Source organism: Kogia breviceps, chromosome 1 (genome assembly GCF_026419965.1).
Source record: "Kogia breviceps isolate mKogBre1 chromosome 1, mKogBre1 haplotype 1, whole genome shotgun sequence".
NCBI lineage: Eukaryota > Metazoa > Chordata > Mammalia > Artiodactyla > Physeteridae > Kogia > Kogia breviceps.
The window spans coordinates 84,969,873-84,987,993 of NC_081310.1; the positions used below are offsets into that span (position 1 = coordinate 84,969,873).

Genomic DNA, 18,121 nt, shown 5'->3' on the forward strand with positions numbered 1-18,121 from the left:
TTCATGCATTGTGAGGGGGCAGGAATGAGACCTAGGAGCATGGGGTCAGAGGCTGGCCAGGTACCACAGCTAACTTCCAGGTCCTCTGGGCTTAAAGGGCCATAAAAAAGAGGGAGCCAACCTTGAGACCTACCTGGCGTCAGTAGTTTTTAAATCCTCTCTCCTTGGGAGCCTTAGCACTGAGGCCAGCTACCCCCAGGAAAACTGGGATCATCCTACCAAAAAAATCCAGAGCCGAGAGCTCAGCCAGCAGTCACCTCTTCATCTCCTGACTCACTGCCAGGCCTCAGGGTTGAGAAAGAGCAGTAACTTGTCTGGCCAGTCAGAGCCCCTGTCCCCTGATGCTGCAGCAAGGCCCTGGACAGATGAGAGGGCGCTTGTGCTGCCACGGGGGCCTACGCCCAGGCTGCACCCCTCTGTCCAATGCTGAGTACAAATTATGAGGCTTCGGGGGCCACTCCACAAAACTACATGGTGTTGAGAAAACGCAAAAAGTATACAGATGAGAGGGCCCGTGCCCCAAGAACTCCCTCGATCCCGACCTGCATCCCAAACAGTAGCCATTGACACCAAGGGTTTGATATGATTTTTTTATTAACATAATATATTTAATAAAAAATAATATCCACTCTGGCTCTCTCCTCCATTGCAAGGGGAAGAGTGGTGAGGAGGGGCTGGCACTGCCCACCCCTAGGCATCCGGACAAGCCCTGCCTCCAGGGCTCCCCTCTACCCCCTGCTTTCCAACAGGCTCTGACCTCCAGACAGACGGTTCAAAGTTACAAGTGCTTTAGGCCCTCCCTTGAGCTCCCCCAAGCCCCATCCCTTGTGCAGAATTCAGGGGCCACCTGGACAAACCCCTTGCCTTTTCTCATTCTTGGGATCCTCCGTTCATGTTAGAAAGAGGATCTGGGGGCAGAGAGTGAAGTCTCTACTGGCCAGGGGGAAGGGAGGAAAGGGACAGTGATGGGGAACAGGGCCGAGAAGAGGGATGTCGATGAGGTGCCCTCACTGCAACCGGTCACTGCGGAACGAGTCCTCCACGGCAGGGTCAGGCAGCAGGGCACATGGGTCACTCAGCATGTTGAGCCCCTCCAGGCCCAGCGGCTCCATGCGCAGCTCCTCCTCCAGCCCCAGCCCCAGCTCCAGCCCAGCTGCTGACACCTCAAAACCAGGCACTCCAGCCAGGGCCGCTGAAATCTCCTTAGAGAAACCGGGGGAAGGGTCTCCTGTGTGGGGAGAAGAGACGAGTGAGGACCCCATGCCTTGCGAACTCTTCCAAGACCCCCTCAGTCTCCTGCTGCGCCACCAAATGTATCACACCCTCCTTCCATCCCCCATCACCACCCACACCTCTTACCTGTGAGGATGATGTTAGGCCCTGAGCCATGGCGGGAACAGTGGGTTAAGTTCTGGTGGTTGAGGGCATGGGGGTCCTGGGGGCCACTCACTGGCCCCTCACCCCCTAAAAATCCAGGCCCTTCGGAAAAGCCAGGGGGATCCAGCGCCAGGCTGGTTGATGGGTTCTCCATGCTGAACTGCTCCAGCTATGGACACACAGACAGGCCTTGAGAAAGTGGGCTTCAGAACAGGGTGGTTCTGCCTGCCTTTGCCTAGCTCTGCTAACACATCCTTTTTGCCCAGTAATCTTCATACACCTCCCCCTACCCTACCCAGCTTCCCACCTCCACCATGGGAACAAAAGCAGAGACAGCGGGAGATGGCCACAAGCACAGTGAAAGAAGTGAGCACGGGGCCCAAAGTAGGTGTGGGCACCGTACCTACTGGGACAGAGCATGCGCGTGCCAGGAAGACAACGGGTCAAAGCAGTAGTCATCAAAGAGCAAGCTGCGCGGAGGTAGCTGGGGGAGAGGGGCAGGAGTCGGGGTCAAATGCAGGAAGAAGGAGCCCCAAGTTGGCGGTACTGTGTTACCTGGGGGCAGGTAAGAAGGCTCTCCCCCACCTCGATCTCCCAGTTCAAAATGCCCCCCTCGATACCACTCAGGCTCTTTTAGCCCACTCCCAGCCCCTCCCCTGCTTCTGAGCTAGGGACCCGGATACTCACGTTCCCCAGGTTGAAGTCACTCATCGGCCGGTGGTAAGACTGTTGCCCATGCCCACTGGGGCTGGGTGGGTACAGTGTCCCATAGTGCAGCTGCCTGCCTGGGGGCTGCCCACCAGAGGGCTGCACTGAGCAGGCCTGAGAGGGCAGCCCTGGCTGCTGCAGAGGCTTTGGGGTGGGTGGCTGGGTGGGCAGAACCAAACTTGGGGGACTGTACGGGTATGGAGGCAGCCGCTGGTCACTGGGCAGCTTACTGGTGTCCAGTGCGACGCCCTGAAGAAAAGCGAGGAGAAAGGGGGAAGCTTACCCCTCCATGTGCCCCCTGAGAGGAGCTCTTTGTCAGGGCTTCCCACCCTTTTAAGCTGCGACCATTGTCAACACAAACCCAAAACCGTTCCATTGGGCATCACTGGGGTGCAACTACTCTCAAAAATGCATCTCAGGATGAAAGTGACTGAGAGAGGTTAACACAAGGATAATTTTGAATCCACTCCAGGAGTCAACTATTCCTAAACCTTGGTACTTTAACTACTGTTAGTAATCAACTACTTGTGACACACCTCACAAGTGACTGATCACACAACAGTGACCTTGAGGAGGGCTGTTCTAAAGCCTTGAAGAGGCCAGAGGGACTGTGCGAGGAAGGAGGGAAGGAGGAAGGTTAGGCTTTACTCCAAGTTCCCAGAGAGCAGAGACCTTGCTGGCCTGACCTCAGTCTTTCCTACAGAAAAGGGGACCTGCATAAAGATGGAACATAGAACACACATTCCAGGCAAGAACAACAGAGAAAGAAAGGGAAAGTAGGGCAGAGGAGAGGGGAAGAAGAGCATTAGGGTGAAAGAAGGGGGGCAGAGAGAACAGAAAAGGGAGAAGTATGGGGAAGGAGGGAAGAGCTAAGAATGTTATCATTGAGGAAAAAACCCTAAACCAAGAATTTTTAGTAATGGTCCCAACTCTTCCCTAACATGCTGTGTAAACTTGGAAAAGTCACTTTCCTTCTGGGCCCCAGCCTCCTCATCTGTAAGATGAAGGGACTGGGCTCCATCCTCTGACAGTCTCTGAGTCTATGAAATCTATGAAAGAAGGAGAGGAGATGGGAGAGGGGATGGGACAGGATGGAGGCAGGAGAAAGAAGACAGACAAGGAAAGAAGGATAGGAACAAAAAAGAGAGAAAAGGGAAAGGACAAGCTATCATTTGTCGAGCGTGCACCTGGGCTAGGCATGGTGCTGCGTACTTTCCATATGTGATTTCCTTTGATTCTTACATTGCTGTCCTGGTTTTATAGATGAGGATGCTGAGGCTCAAAGAAGTTAAATAACTGTCCAAGGAGACTGCTATTAACAGGTGGGGCCAGGATTTGAAATCAGAAAACTTAACCCCAGGGTTTGCATTCTTAAGCCAAGAGGAAACAAGGTGGATAAGAGTGGGGCAGGCAGAGGACAGAGGAATGGAAGGGGATGGATGACACCAGGAGTACAGGAGTTAAGAAGAAGAGGAAAAAAAAAAAAGAAGAAGAAGAAGAGGTATTTGAGGAAAGCAGGGTGGAAGGGAGAGAACTTGGCAAGAGAAGGAAGGGAAGGGAGACAGACATGTAGGGAAGGCAGCCACGCATACCTGAGTGATGGAAGACAAGGTGGGTGACATTGTTGGCGAAAACTGTTTGGGTAGTTGCTGTTGGGACCTTCTGGCGTCGGCTGGGCCCGCGGGCAAACTCAGGGGACTGAGGGGCACACGGCGGTGGCGAGGGGAGGCCCCAGGGGTAGAAGCTGGGTAAGGGGGGGCACCCAGCACCGGAGATGAAGCAGAAGAGGAGGAAGAGGAGGAGGAGAGGGCTGGGGCGCTGAGTGAGGGGTGACCCAGGGAGGTGGTGGGCAGTGCATGGCGGGCCAAGGAGGAGGCAGGCAGTGAGGGGTGACTGTGGGAGCCCTGGAGCTGGGGCTGAGGACTGCTCAGGGAAGCCTGGAGGTTGGGATTGCTTAGGGAAGACTGCAAGGATGGGTGGCTGAGAGGTGAATGAAGTCCTGTAGGCACAGACAAAAAACCAGAGATGCCAACATTACTGACGGGAACTGGGCCCCTTTCTGCCCAGAATGGGTAGCAGTGGCCAGACTATGGAAGTGGGAACACAATGTCCTCCCTACTCTGTCCCTGACAGTCAGGATGGCATTGCCCGCTTGGGGGTTGCTCTCCATCTTCTTTCTAGGAAAAGCCGCACCTACCAGTTCTCACTGGCAGAAAACTGCTGTGAGGGAATCCTGGCGTACAGGTGAAGGGCTGGTGTGGGCAGTCACAGGAGAATCCCAAGGTGCTCGAGCCTCCCACCCCTTCATCCCTCCAGCTAGGCAGCACCCCAGGGACACACAGCCAAGACAGCCACTCACCTGGTGCATCATAGCCTGGGCCCAGGCCCAGGCCCCCACTGATGCCCAGGTGGGTCATGGTGTGGGTCAAATTGGAGGTACTGTTGCCCCCACTCAGGCTGGGGTAGACTGTCTCCTCTGGGTCCAGGGGGGTGGGCAGCGGTGGGGGAAAGTGCAGGTTGGTGAGGTCAGGTAGGGAGCCTCCCGTGTTCATGGCAGGTGGGAGGACAGGCACAGTGGCAGGCTGGTCAGGAGATGGAAAGATGCTGGGGAAGGAGAGGAAAAGATGTAAATGGGGGTGGGGGGCAGTGGTCAGGGAAGAGCAGAGATCAGCCTTCCACATTTCCCTTTGCTTCCCTCTTCCACCCGCTCAGCCAACCTCAAGAGAGATACGTACTTAATTCCAGGGACTTCACAGGACCGAGGTCGGGAGGAGGATGAGGACAACTGAGGAGAGGAGGAAGAAGGTGGCAAATGAGGACAGAACTCAGTGGAGGACCCTGAAGACCCGCCCCATGGAAAGAAGAGGGACAGTGGGCCACGCCTACCTTCTTAGCATCCCACGGTTTCAGCAAATGCTTGTCATCTGGCAAGTTCTCCTCAATAGCAGGGACTTGAAAGAGAAAGACTGGTGATGAGAGGGTTGAAGAAGAAGGCAGGACAGGAAGCAGACGCAGGTGGAAGGGCTCCCACACCCTGGCCCTGAACAAAGCTCCCAACACCAGCCCAGAGATTCTCTGGCATTCAGAACCCGCACATATCAAACACGGTGAGGAACACATACCTTTGGAGTCCATTTCGCCATCCAGAAAACCTGCAAAGGATACGGTGGAGCTGGCTGCAGTGCCTACTTGCCTACCTGCTTCAAACAAAAGCTCCACGGCTACTCCCTCCCCTGGGACATGGCCACTTACCTCCACGGCGGCTGGGCAGGACGCTGGGGGGTGCAGGGCCTGGATAAGTGTCCTGAGGGCTGGGGTTCATCACACTTGTGTGAAGGGCAGAGTCAGAGCTTGTCCTGTGGGGGGAAAAGAGATGAGCTGGCACCTGTGACAGTCTTCCTGGTCCTCATGCCCTGCTCAGCAGATGAAAACACTAGCTGGGCTGGGACAGGGTGGGGTGAGAGAGCAGGGCCCCAGAAACTACAGATAAGAGAGATGTGGCCTAAAGAAGGCAAGGGCCATCACCTGTTAAGTGCAGATGGTAGTCGAAACAACTGCCCCTTCTCTGCAGGGAAATTGCCCCAGGGCATTGTCCTGGGATGGAAAAACAAAGTGATGAGGAGCAAGGCTAGCAATGGACCAGAGGGCAGGCATGGGGGCTGGAAAGTGTGGGGCAGCCAAGAGGGCTGGGCACCCAGGATCATCATGCCTCTTTCTTTCTGGTTCTGCTGATATCCGTGATCCGTGAACCCTCTCCCCAAACAACCTAGGAGATCTAGAAATAACTCCTCTCTGCCAGGACAAGCTGAATAGGAATCCTGGAGCCCAGCAACTATGCTGGGTATGAGTCTTAGGGATGAGATGGACAGGGGAAGGGTTCACAAACCTGAATGCCAGAACACTGCACCTGGCACCCACTCTTGACAGGAGGCAGACATTTTCACCTGCCACCCTACCATTCTCCCCTCCCCCCACACACCCCAGCTGCCATTAGTCCTGCTCTGGCTGGACTGGGAGGCTTGGCCACACATGTCAACAGGGCCAAGACTGGACTCTGACCCACCTACTCCACCTACCCCCACCCCTCCCAGCCCTGCCATTACAGGAGGAGGTACTGCTGAAAGCCTGGCCCAGCAGGCCCAGACCCAACCCCAGCTCCCGCCAGAGACAAGTCAGAGAGTGGGCAGGAGATCCTGCCCGCCCTGGACACTGACCTCCGCCAGCTGGACTCCGGGGGAGGAGATAAGTAGGCAGGACTATAGGGAGAGCTGTCAATGTGAAGAGCACCAGTTAAGGGAAAAAGTGAGAAGGGGGTGGATGGGAGAGAGACCAGATGAGAGAAAACAGAAGGCTGCAGATGAGTTGTTTCAAGAAGCAAACACCTTTCTCCTCCTCTACAAGGGGCAACAATAGGGGCAAAGAATGGAAGAGAAAAAGGGAATCAGGCCTAGAGAAGCTGGAAAATATAGGTGAATATCTAGACAGGGCTTGGGGGAGACAGGTCTGTGGATGTCTCTGAGACTGAAAGCTAAGAACAGAAATGTGAGCAGGAGGGAAGCAAAATCCCTGTAGCATAAGACATTTCAGGGAGCCCTGCCTCTAGCAGCCAAGAGCAAGCTGAAGTGAGGACAGTCAGTGCCAGCCAGAGATGGAGGACACAATCTCAGGAGGGGCAGCTCCCTGTCACAGGAGCCAGTGCTGAAACACAGGCCAAATGTCACTTTTCAGGGAACCTGGGTAAAGGAGACCTCCCGCAGGATGGCACTGGACAACACTTCAGGTCCCTTTTCCTACCATGAGTTCCTGAGGAGCCCCACCCCACTGCCCTCCAGACTCCACAGCCCCTCAGTGAAGGATATGTGGCGGGGGTAGCGGCGAAGTGGGGACACCATTCTTCGGGGATCTCGCTGCACCCGTTCCACCAGCCCGTGGTGCCGAGTGCTCCGGGATGAATCCAAAGGGGAGTGGAGGGGGCTCTGCCAAAAGAGACAGGCAAGTCAACAGAGGGAGCTGCGTGAGAGCCTGCACTCCCCCAACTGGTGTCCACTCACCTGGAACTCAGCCAGGCCACAGCCAATCTGGTTCACGTTGGGCAGAGAGCCACCATAATGGGAGCTCCTTGTGTATGCCAGTCGCAGTTTTTGGGCCTGTAACTGAGACATGTAGGACAAATGGGAAAGTCAGGGAGGGTCCTGAGCACTGTTCCTGTGGCCACCCTTGCCATCCCTGTCTCCAGGACATGCTACTATTGCTGCTGCTTTTAAGAGATCTGCCAGAAGAAAAGCCAGTACTGGGGAGAAGGTCCACTGAGACCTGGTGCAAACAATCTGCCCTAGCTCTTCCTCAGGCTGCCCCCATCAATGCTATCACTAATGCCTGGCATCACCCTGCCCGATGGAGCCTGATACTCTGCTCAGGGCCTGTCCTAGTCGGCATCAGTCTAAACAGAGTCCCTGAGGGGTTGCCAGGAGCCCCTAGGCTAGTCACATGGGTTAACTCCTGGGGAAGGGTGCCTATTAGGCACCTCTACTTTCCCTTCCAGATGTGTCCAGGACTAACTGGAAGACAAAGGAAGGGCCACAGATGGATGCCATAGAGCCATAGCTGCCAGCCTCTTTCCTCCCCACTCTGGAAGGTAGGCACAAGCTTCTGGGCTCTGCCATTTGCCCCTCCTCAGGAAGGCTACACAGAGCCTGTACCTCCCAAACTAGAACAACTAAGGAATGATGGCTCTTCAAACTGGAAAAACAGTGCCAAAACAAAGAAGCATTCTTCTACCTAGTCCTAAAGCCCCTGAATTGGTAGGGGAGCCTGGAGAATGGGGGGTGAGAAAAGCAGTAGCCCACTCCAGCCTGGCCCAGAGCCGTCTCCTTGGCCTCATCCTCACTTTGGGGAGATACGTCTGGCACTGGAGTAAGACAACACAACCCTCAGCCTAGCATGGTTTTAGTCTGCCTAAAGGTCTCATGTCCCTCTGTGAGAGGTGAGCACCTACTTCTAAGATTCAGCTACTGCCACCCCAGACAAATAAGGAGACCCAGGGCAGCTGATGAGTGGTTAAGATTCTAAGAGCTTCCAGGGGTCACACTGTTGTGCATAGGCCAACAACAGAATTGACTTTCTGTTCCAAGAGGTCAGTCCAGTGAGTTTAGCAGGCACTATGCTGACCTTTGGGCCACTTCAAGACTGCTACTAATATACATGATAACCCCAGCTTCCAGGAGTATAGGCCCCAAAGGCCACATCTGCCTCAAATGAGACCTCCCAGCCAGCCAGATAACAGGCTGAGCTCCAGGTCTCTAATCCCTAGGTTTAGACTCTTGGGTCCCCAGGCCCTGGACATGTATGCCCACTAGATTTTTTTATGTGCAGAAGAAAAGTTACCCATCAGGGGCAAGGTGAGTGGAGGGGACCTTTTGACAGACCAAGGCACCACAAAGAAAGAAGGCCCAGTTTTTAGCTTTTGTTTGTATCTATAAGCCCTAAGATCCCACCATTCCTCCGCTGTCAGATGGAGGTCAGCCTCTGGCCCACCTTCCTGCCTCTGCCCCACCTTCCTGCCTCTGCCCCCACTTTGATCAAAAGCTCCTAAAGGGGGGACAGTCCACAGTTAGATCATGATCCTCACGGCGGTTAGAGGGAGTTATGCACACACACACACTCACACACGATTTGCTCCCCCACCTAACTTTCTCTGTTCTGACTCCCCAAAACTAGGACACATGGTCTCTAGAGACTCAAAAGAGTAAAAAACACAAAAAAGACTAACAGAGTCAAGGGAGACACACACAAAAATACAACCGGAGTTACAGTCATAGGCAGGTTCAATCAAAGGCAGTCAGACGCGCAGAAAGAACTTTGAAATGTGGTATTTATGTTCGGCCATCCATCACCACTTAAATTCCTTCTAGCTCCCTGCCATAAGGGATCACTGCAATATCCTCACCTGCTGTTTTGAGAATAATGTGTCCCTAAATTAGGACTGCATACCAGCTGGGCAAACTCCCACCCCTCTCTCTCTCTGACATCCAGCCCTGGGAAGCAAGAAACCAAGATCAGGGGGCTTCAGAAGCAACGCCGCCAGGATTCCTTCTTTCTGGAACTTCCCAGGAAAGAATATTCTCTATACACAGAAGACCCTCCAAGGCACCCCATACCTGACCCACAAAACAATCATCTCTCTAGAAAGTTCAGCTAACCATCAGGTTCCACATAACTTATAGCCAACTGGTTACCCCCTTTCGAGATCCAAAGCCCTATCTCTCCTCCAAGGCGGCCAGGGCAAAATACCACCAGTCTGTGAGCAATGGACCTCACCTTCATTCACGTCAGGAAACCACAAGAAGTATTTGAAAAAGGAAGCAAAGGGATGGGACGCAGGAGGGGACTTCCTGCCCCACTATACCCAGCGCTGCCGTTCAAACCACTCAAGGGGCCCTTTCCCGGAGATACTAACTGCCGAGAGTAGCACAACAGGGCAGAGGGACCAGATGAGAGGAGATCACCAACTGAGAGGAGCCAGACGAGGGCAAGCAGGCCATCCCCCAACCCCAAAATCCAACATAGAAGATGCTTCAGCAGAGTCCCTGAGAGAACTCAATCAGAGATGCACAAGTACCACCCACCTCCTACCGCCGCCGGGCTTCGGAGACCATCTCCTCTCTCTGTCCATTCCTGCCTCACTTTCTCAGCTCCCATTCGTTCCCAAACTCTCCAGCCTCTATGGAGTTTCGACCTCCTCCCGCAAAACCCGTCTTCCTGCCCCCCCGGCCCTCCACCCGTGCCTCCCGGACGGCGGCGCCCGCTACCCCTGCCGCGTTCCGCCTCCTTCGCTGCGGCACCCGCCCCCGCCCCGCCTCTCGGCTCCCCGCTCGAGAAGTGCTCTGCTCCGCTCCCGCTTGCCGGCGCGGCCCCTCACCCGGGTGGAGCCGATGTCCATCATCACCTCCTCGAAGGCCGCCGTCTCCTCGGCCTGACGCTGCTTCTGCAGCGCGATCTTCTCACTAAACTTGCGTGGATTGGAAGCTGAGGCCGTGGCCGAGCCGGGCCCGTTCGCCCCCGACGTCGCCATCTTCCTCCCCCGTCCCTCCCCGCCACCTTCCCAATACAAGCCACGGCCTCCGCCGCGGGCCCCGACCCGGCTCTTCCAGCCGTAGCCGCCGCCGCCGCCGCCGCCTCAGCGAGCACCGCGAACCCGGCCCCAGCCTAGCCCTGACCTGCTGCGCGCGGGGACCGCCGGGAATTATAGTTTGTTTACGTGACTCCTTCGCAGCCCCAGTCACGCAATACGGGAGAGGAAATGGACACCATTTCCCAGCTACCCTGTTGACTCCGGGAACTGGGGACTTTGCTCCTCCCTCTCGGTTCCTCCCTGCGCGGGGCAAACTGGGAAGAGTAGTTCTGCATTGGTCCCGAGCCTACAAACGCGAAGGGGTGAGGGATTAAAGAGAGGAAAGGAAAGGAAGGGGTGGAGACAGGGAAGGAAGCAGGAAGAGACAAGAGGAAAAATTTGGTCATCTCCAGGGAAGGGAACTAGAGGGGCCTGAATGAAAACAGTGAGATCAGGGATATTCAAACAGCCCTAAACATCTGGGAGTCAGGCCCTCTCAGACTTGCCATGTGCCCACCCCTTTCCCAAGACAAATGAATCAGATACTGTACAGACGTGTAGAAACTTGTTTTATTTGGGTAACATGTCCCAAAACAGGTCAGTTAGTAAAATAGATTCTAGAGAATACGGCCCTATGCACAGCCCTCCCGCCCCAAAAAATAACCCTGGGGGCGAGCCTTCCCCTTCCCCCTTGGGATCCTCTGGTATAAAAAAAGTTTTGGCATCTCAGTGTTTATCATCTAGGCATGGGGCACCATGTCCATTTTCAGTATGCGTAGGGTGCAGCAGTAGTGGGGGACAGTAGCTCTGCCAACCTGCCCCCCCCACCCCACCTCAGCAAACATTTCTGTCCCACCCCACAATCTGGGACCAAAACAAAGAGCAAGCAGACCCCTTCCACTGAGGTGCTAGGCAGGGCTCAGTGCCATCACTTGTGCTTTGAGAAAGAGGGAGGGGATTTATTTGGCACTTTAAAAATACAGGAGTGACCAGGACTGGAGAAGCCAGAGAACGTATCAAAACTGGCAGGAAGATGCCATTTGGCACTAGTCCCCTGGGAGAAGGGAAGAGGAAGATAGATAGGAAAGTAGGAGCTAAGAAAAGTTGGAGGGGTCCACTCCAAATGACAGAAGGCTGAAATGGGCTAGAACCAACTCTGGGCCTATGCCCTCTCTATACCTCTATCCCACAGCAGCTGGGTACCCACCTCTGGCCTCCCAACTATCAGCTTGTCCCTATGTGTAGTGTCTGATCCCTGATACCAGCACTCAGTGTCTTCCCCAATACTAATGTCCCTTGATCATGTCTCTAGTGACTTGACCATCTTTTGTCCCTTGGGCCTGGGGGCCAGGCTGTCTGCCCACTTCCCTCTCATTGGCCAAACAGTCCCCAAGGCTCCATCCTTACGTCCCAGAGAACTCTTTGGTCCTCAACACCTCCCTTCCCCACTCCTTCCTATTCCCCATACACTGGGAGAGGGGGAGGAAGGTCAAGGGCACATGATACCCAACCTCCCGTGTGTATCTTGGAGCCCCCTAGACTTGGATAAAGAGCAGGCCAGTGAGCAGGGCAAAGCCTGCTAGGAGCAGAATGACCTTGAGGATTCTCTGCTCAGAAGTGGCCAGCTCCTGGGGCAGGATTTCTAGGAAGGTGATATAGAGAAAGGTGCCAGCCGCCATGCCCTCCAGCACAGACTGGGCCAGCTGGTGCAGTGGCCCTGCTGACTCTGCCAGAGCTGCACCCAGTCCAATGCCCAGGGGTGTCATGCATGAGAAGAGGATCCCACAGCCAGCCACCACCTGTGCTCGCAGGTGGCTCTGCAGCAGCCGCAGGGATAAGCTGACTGCCAGGATACCCTTGTGGAGCAGCAAAGCCAGGCACAACTCCATGGCCCGAGCCCGGTCTCGCTGCAGCCCCACTGCCAGCCCCTCAAACACTGAATGCAGGGCCAGGGAGAAGACCAATACACAGGCACGCAGGGCTGAGGGGGCTGCCGGGGCTCCACCTGCCTGTGGGACCTCTGGTCTGTCATGCCAGTGCTGCAGCCCACCATTCGCTGTTCCCAGCAAAGCCCTCATCTCCTCTCGAGGTGGTGGCCCCAACTGTTCCTTGTAAGCCAGTGTGATCTGCTCCATCACCAGGACCAGGAAGAAGCCCATGGCCAGGATGAACTCTTGTAGGGGGAACTGGAGCTGTGGGCAAAGGGGACAGTGTGGACTTCAGGAGACAGGCCAAGAATGGGGAGGAAGAGTCAGATGCAGAGTTTAGTGGAGTTCCAGTTACACAGACCTGGGGTCCCACACACAGAGCCACTCTCAGTTACACAAAAATATAGTCACTTGGTGCCATAGACACAGAATGACACACAACCATACAGATTATGGTGTCACTCCCAGTGTTACATGTAGATCATGGTTTCTCAACTTTAGTACTATTAACATTTTGGATTGGATAATTCTTTGATGTAGAGGGCTGTCCTGTGCACTGTAGGATGTTTAGCAGCATCCCTAGCCTATACCCATTAGATGCCAGTAGCAAGCCCTCCCTCCCTGAGTTGGGACAACCAAAAATGTCTCCAGACATTACCGAATGTTTCCTGGGGAGGTGGGGGGTGAGGATGGGAGGATGACAGGGGTGGGCAAAACCACCCCCAGTTGAAAGTCACTGAGGTAGATGGACACCAAGTATCACATGTAGGCCACACATTGGCCCACTTTCCCAAATGCTCACACACAGAGCCACATACTGTCACAGGGACAATCAGGCTTACACACAGTCACACAGAGACACAAGTCAGTCAGTCACAGACAAACAGTTACATTCAGGGTTACTTCCTCAGTTCCTCCAACTGTCTCAGTTTTTCCAGTAAGACTGTCCTATGCCTTGGACTTGATCTTCCCCACATCCTACTTCCTTGGGTTATGTAGCCTTTTGGTCAGCAACACCGGGTCCCTGAAAATTGCCTCCTACCTGTCCCAGGCCTGTAGGGACCTCTATCTCCAGCCCTTCAGGAAAGGGTGAAGGGTGAAGATGATTCTTGGAGGGCTATTAACTTCCTGGAGGCTGAAACTAGAGAAACCTACAGACAGGTCACACACCTGGTAATAGGGTTCCTCACACTGTCACAAAGGGTACGTAGGGGTCACATAGGGACTGAGGGGGTGAGAACCTACAGAAAGAGTTACACTCTATGACTCAAAATCACAGCTCATGGGGTCACATGCCAAGAGCCTTCCATACAGTCGTGGAGTGGCACACGGACAGATCCATACAAACCACCGCTCCTAGAGGTATGTGACTGACCACCACATACACAGGGTCACACGCAGATGACCGGAGCTCACCGTCACATGCAGGGCCGCCAGGGCCTCATCTATGGCAGCCAGGTAGTCAGGCAGCAGGTCCAGGAGACATGTGGCCAGAAAGACACCACCAGCAAAGCAGCTTACCAGGCTCAGGGCTTTTTGGCGGGAGGCTGGGCAGGAGTGGAGCATAGAAGGGAATGAGCAAATGAGCCCCACTAACCAACCTAAGCAACGGTCACTCTTGCCGTCCCCTCTTAGGTCACCTTCCTCAGCCCCAGAGCCTTGCCTCCTCCAAGCATCCATGGCAGCAGGGAAAAGGAGAAGCTCACCTGAGGCTTCAGGGCTAGCGCCGGGCCGGCGCAGCACACAGATGGGCACTAGACTGCAGAGGAGCGTGAGCACCAGCAGCAGCACCAGGGCCCCCAACTTCACCTCCAGTCCCATGGGCACTGCGGGCTCCGACGCTGCTGCCTCGGGGCGCCACACCAGGAGCTCTGGCTCTCCCCAGGGCCCCATGGTGGCTGTGGTAACTCCAATGACTCTCAGACCTAAAAAGACAAGGGGAGTGGGGGAGTGGTCACTAGGGAACTATGGGGCCAAGGAAAGGGGAAGCCTGGTCAGCAGAATGCAGCTCCCTCACCCCAGCCACTCTGTGACCTTCGCTAGCCCAGTGTGACTCATCCACTCCTGTACTGGGAATATCCCTCTTTCCCCTCAGACTTTATCCCTTTCAAGTGACTTTTTCAAGTGACTTATTCAGGGACCTAGCAAGGGGGAAACTGAGGCATGAGGACTGTGTGGATATCTCATTACCCTTTCACGAGGAGCTCCCAGAAAACTAGAGAGCTGGGGTCCTCTAAGCAAAGGAGAGGTCAAGCCTCCTTTCCAGGAAGGAATGGATGAAGCGAAGAGGATTCAGGGAGAGATGTCATGGGTAGCTTCGTGGACCACCTGAACAGGGAGAGCTGGGGTGCTCTCCCGCTCCCATTTCCCCAGCGCCATCCCCCCGAGAGCAGAGAGCGACCATTTCAGGCCACAGGCTGGGATGTCGGGGCAAACGACCAAAGAGGGGCCCTAGGCGTCTGGGGTCCCGGAACGGGCTGACCCAACAACTGAGGGCGGTGTCTGGAAGTCCGGGCTCCGGGAGGCGGGGTCTGAGGCCGCCAGCGTGCCGGGAAGCTGAAGAAGAATGTGAGTGCCCGGACTCCAGCTCGTAGGCCCCGAGAAGCCTGGGCGGCCGACCCGGATCCCGCTCTCTGGGATCCCGCACTCACCTCTCGAGGGTCTCACTACAAGGCATCCGCTCAGTTCCGGCCTCCAGTCGGGAATTCCCGCCCCCTCCCCATCGTTTACCCCTCCTCCCGCAGCCGCGGCGTACCGACCCCCCCCCAGTGGCCAATGACAGAGCCCAGAGGGCGGGGCCAGACTGGGAGTGACGTGAGCTAGGAGCAATCAGACACCAGCAGCCAGAGCCCGGCTGAGGCGAAGACAAGCGGGGCGGGGCAAGGGAAGGGAATTCGGAGAGCACCTAGGGGCTGAGGGGCTGAGGGCCTGGGGCGCTGTGATGGAGGTTTGACCGGCGAACGTGGGCGGTCAACGAAGACTTCCGATCCTTTGAAGATTCTAAAAGAGGAAGCTAGAAACCCCGTGGTCAAGGCTGGTGCTCCATACCCAACCCCCGCATTCCCAAGTCTTCCGCCTCCCACATCTCTGAGGATATATGCCTGGTCTTGAGCCGAAGTCTTCTTATCTCTCTTAGAAGATTCTAAGATCCCCTTCTGTGCACCTGGGCACCAAGGAAAGCATTCCCTTCTTAGGACTGACTTCCTTGCTTGACTCCCTCGCCAGCACCCACAAGGAAGAAAAAAGACAAGGAAGAATTGGAAAAGGGGAATAGCAAACTGAGGGTATTTCTTGAAAGTCAACCCTTCTTAAACTACCAATGGGCGGAGCTGACTTCCCTGCAGCCTTCTGCCTGCAAGTGGGTAAAAAAGTGGTGGGACCCTTCTCAGAGGCTGCTGAAACCCCACTCAGTGAGGAGCTTCTCTCGGCACACTCCAGCTTATCACCCTTACCGTGCCTCAAGGCATCTGGCCAGGGTTCTCTCCAATCTCATCTGGAACTCTCCAACTTCTCTCCCTCCAGCCCTGTTGGCCTCCTTTCTGTTTTCGGTTCCTTGAATGAACCAAAGTATTTTCGACTCTGGACCTTCACTGCTTCCTTAGCCTGGATTCTCTTGGCCCACATCACTGTGCTATCCGAATTCTCTTCTAGTCTCATGGGAGGGTAGGGTGCAAAGGAGGAAAATAAAGGGGGGTCAGTCTATTTTTTTTTGCAAATGTGAAAAGGTCTCACCTAAAGAAGGGACAAGGTGATGCCTCTGAGAAGGCTCTGGAAATGCAGGCCAGCAACTTCCTTAAGAAAACGGAAGGGCTTCCCTGGTGGCGCAATGGTTGAGAGTCCGCCTGCCGATGCAGGGGACACGGGTTCGTGCTCTGGTCCGGGAGGATCCCGCATGCCGCGGAGCGGCTGGGCCCATGAGCCATGACCGCTGAGTCTGCATGTCCGGAGCCTGTGCTCCTCAACAGGAGAGGCCACAGCAGTGAGAGGCCCGCGTACCGCAAAAAAAAAAAAAAAACACAAACAAACAAGAAAAGGGAATATCAGGACTTCTTGGTGGAAAGGGTCTAGGAGAAAAGAATCATACAGGCGGGCTTCCCTGGTGGTGCAGTGGTTGAGAGTCTGCCTGCCGATGCAGGGGACGCGGGTTTGTGCCCCGGTCCGGGAGGATCCCACATGCCTCGGAGCGGCTGGGCCCGTGAGCCATGGCCGCTGAGCCTGCGCGTCCGAAGCCTGTGCTCCGCAACGCGAGAGGCCACAACAGTGAGAGGCCCGCGTACCGCAAAAAAAAAAAAAAAAAAAAAAAAAAAAAAAAGAATCATACAGGATTCTAAGATTAGGATGTAAGTGAAATGTGGTATTGGTGTCCTGTCACTTAATGAAAGTATCGTTGCTGTTCCAAGCTCTTCATTAAAAGATAAAAATTACTGGGACTTCCCTTGTGGTCCAGTTGGTAAGACTCCACGTACCCAATACAGGGGGCCCAGGTTCGATCCCTGGTCGGGGAACTAAGATCCCACATGCTGCGGGGCAACTAAGCCCACATGCCACAACTGCTGAGCCCACACGCTCTGGAGCCCACACGCTGCAACTAGAGAAGCCCGTGCGCTACAACAAAAGATCCCACCTGCCACAACTAAGACCCGACACAGCCAAATTAAAAAAAAAAAAGAAGAAAGAAAAAGTCCGGGGCTTCCCTGGTGGCGCAGTGCTTGAGAATCTGCCTGCCAATGCAGGGGACACGGGTTTGAGCCCTGGTCTGGGAAGATCCCACATGCCGCGGAGCAACTAGGCCCGTGAGGCACAACTACTGAGCCTGTGCGTTTTGAGCTTGTACTCCGCAACAAGAGAGGCCGCGACAGTGAGAGGCCCACGCACTGCGATGAAGAGTGGCCCCCACTCTCCGCATCTAGAGAAAGCCCTCGCACAGAAACGAAGCCCCAACACAGCCAAAAAAAAAAAAAAGAAAGTACGTATATCGCAACTAAAAAGCCCACATGCCACAACTATAAGCCCACATGACCCAGCAAAGATCCCATGTGCTGCAGCTAAGACCCAGCTCAGCCAAAATAAATAAATATTTTAAGATAAAAATTACTATTAGGGAAAACTCCAGATTATTCAAGGGAATATTACACATGCACTGGTTTGTCTGTCGCAAGTTATGCTTTCAAGATTACTGTTAATAACTAAATTAACAAGGAATCATGGGCTGGGAGTCAGGACACTTGGGTTCTAGTCCTAGCTCTACCTTAATTTGATGTGTGATCTTAGGCAAGTCATTTTCCCTTTCAGGAGCTTGATAAATCAGGTGGAAGAGGGAAGTTAGACTAGCAGATGATGCCAGAGGTTCCATCCAGTTCTAACAGAGGCTGAGTGCAGTCAGCCCTCCCTATTCACAGGTGCGGAACTGCTACCGTGAAAACAGAGGGCTGCCTGTACTACATCATTTTACTAAAGGGACTTGAACATTTGAGGACTTTGGTGTCTGAGGGGGATCTTGGAACCTATCCCCCACGGATAAGCGGGGACAACTGTATATCTTCCACTTAATCATCTCTACACATGCAGCCTGCAGGAAGCCCTTTGAAAACTTTCTTCCTCTAGGAAAGATCTCAGCAAGGACAGCTCTGCTTTCGTTAGAGCTCTGCATGAATCTAGGAAGCCTGGTTTGTCTCCTCACTACTTGAGCAAGATGTGGGGAGATGAGCAGGAAAGCCAGAGTGGGAAAATTTGAGAAAGCCCCAGCAAGGTAGCTTCATATAGTGCAAAGAATATGGGCTCAGGCATCCAAATCTTGGTTCAGCTACTTACAAAGTGTGAATGAAAAATGTTGCCTGCCATATGAGTAAACAAAAGATGTTGCAGCCATCAAGCCACTACAGTCGCCTGGTAAGCCCAGAGAGAACTCAGGATGGATAGGAATGGGCTGCCCTGCTGCCAAGCCCTCAGCCACTGCAACCAAAGGTGTGCCCTGAGGGACTTGGGATGGGATAGAACA

The 18,121-nt window shown here is 54.5% G+C and overlaps 2 protein-coding genes across 6 annotated transcripts; both read right to left on the reverse strand.

The window, feature by feature from the left end:
• Positions 1-576: 576 nt before the first annotated feature.
• CRTC2 (CREB regulated transcription coactivator 2) lies at positions 577-10,446 on the reverse strand. 4 transcript variants are annotated; one of them, XM_067036662.1, is made up of 14 exons: positions 10,004-10,446; positions 7,137-7,238; positions 6,945-7,061; positions 6,300-6,361; positions 5,611-5,679; positions 5,338-5,441; positions 5,208-5,237; positions 4,972-5,036; positions 4,821-4,870; positions 4,445-4,689; positions 3,678-4,084; positions 2,065-2,334; positions 1,360-1,546; positions 577-1,228 (listed from the first exon to the last, which is right to left on the reverse strand). In XM_067036662.1, exons 1-14 carry the CDS (start codon positions 10,154-10,156, stop codon positions 1,008-1,010), a joined length of 2,082 nt encoding a protein of 693 aa, XP_066892763.1. In that variant the 5' UTR covers positions 10,157-10,446; the 3' UTR covers positions 577-1,007. The 4 variants fall into 4 exon arrangements, with proteins under 4 accessions (XP_066892763.1, XP_058928221.1, XP_066892779.1 ...); XM_059072238.2 differs by having other exon boundaries at positions 5,208-5,261; positions 6,300-6,359; positions 6,943-7,061; positions 10,004-10,404; XM_067036678.1 differs by lacking the exon at positions 5,611-5,679 and having other exon boundaries at positions 10,004-10,404.
• A 301-nt stretch (positions 10,447-10,747) lies between these two features.
• Positions 10,748-14,880, reverse strand: SLC39A1 (solute carrier family 39 member 1). Of its 2 annotated transcripts, none has more exons than XM_067036692.1 (4): positions 14,775-14,880; positions 13,830-14,048; positions 13,540-13,670; positions 10,748-12,387 (listed from the first exon to the last, which is right to left on the reverse strand). In XM_067036692.1, the coding sequence occupies exons 2-4, from the start codon at positions 14,014-14,016 to the stop codon at positions 11,731-11,733; spliced, it is 975 nt and encodes a 324-aa protein (XP_066892793.1). In that variant the 5' UTR covers positions 14,017-14,048; positions 14,775-14,880; the 3' UTR covers positions 10,748-11,730. The 2 variants fall into 2 exon arrangements, with proteins under 2 accessions (XP_066892793.1, XP_066892786.1); XM_067036685.1 differs by having other exon boundaries at positions 14,314-14,778.
• Between the last annotated feature and the right edge of the window lie 3,241 nt (positions 14,881-18,121).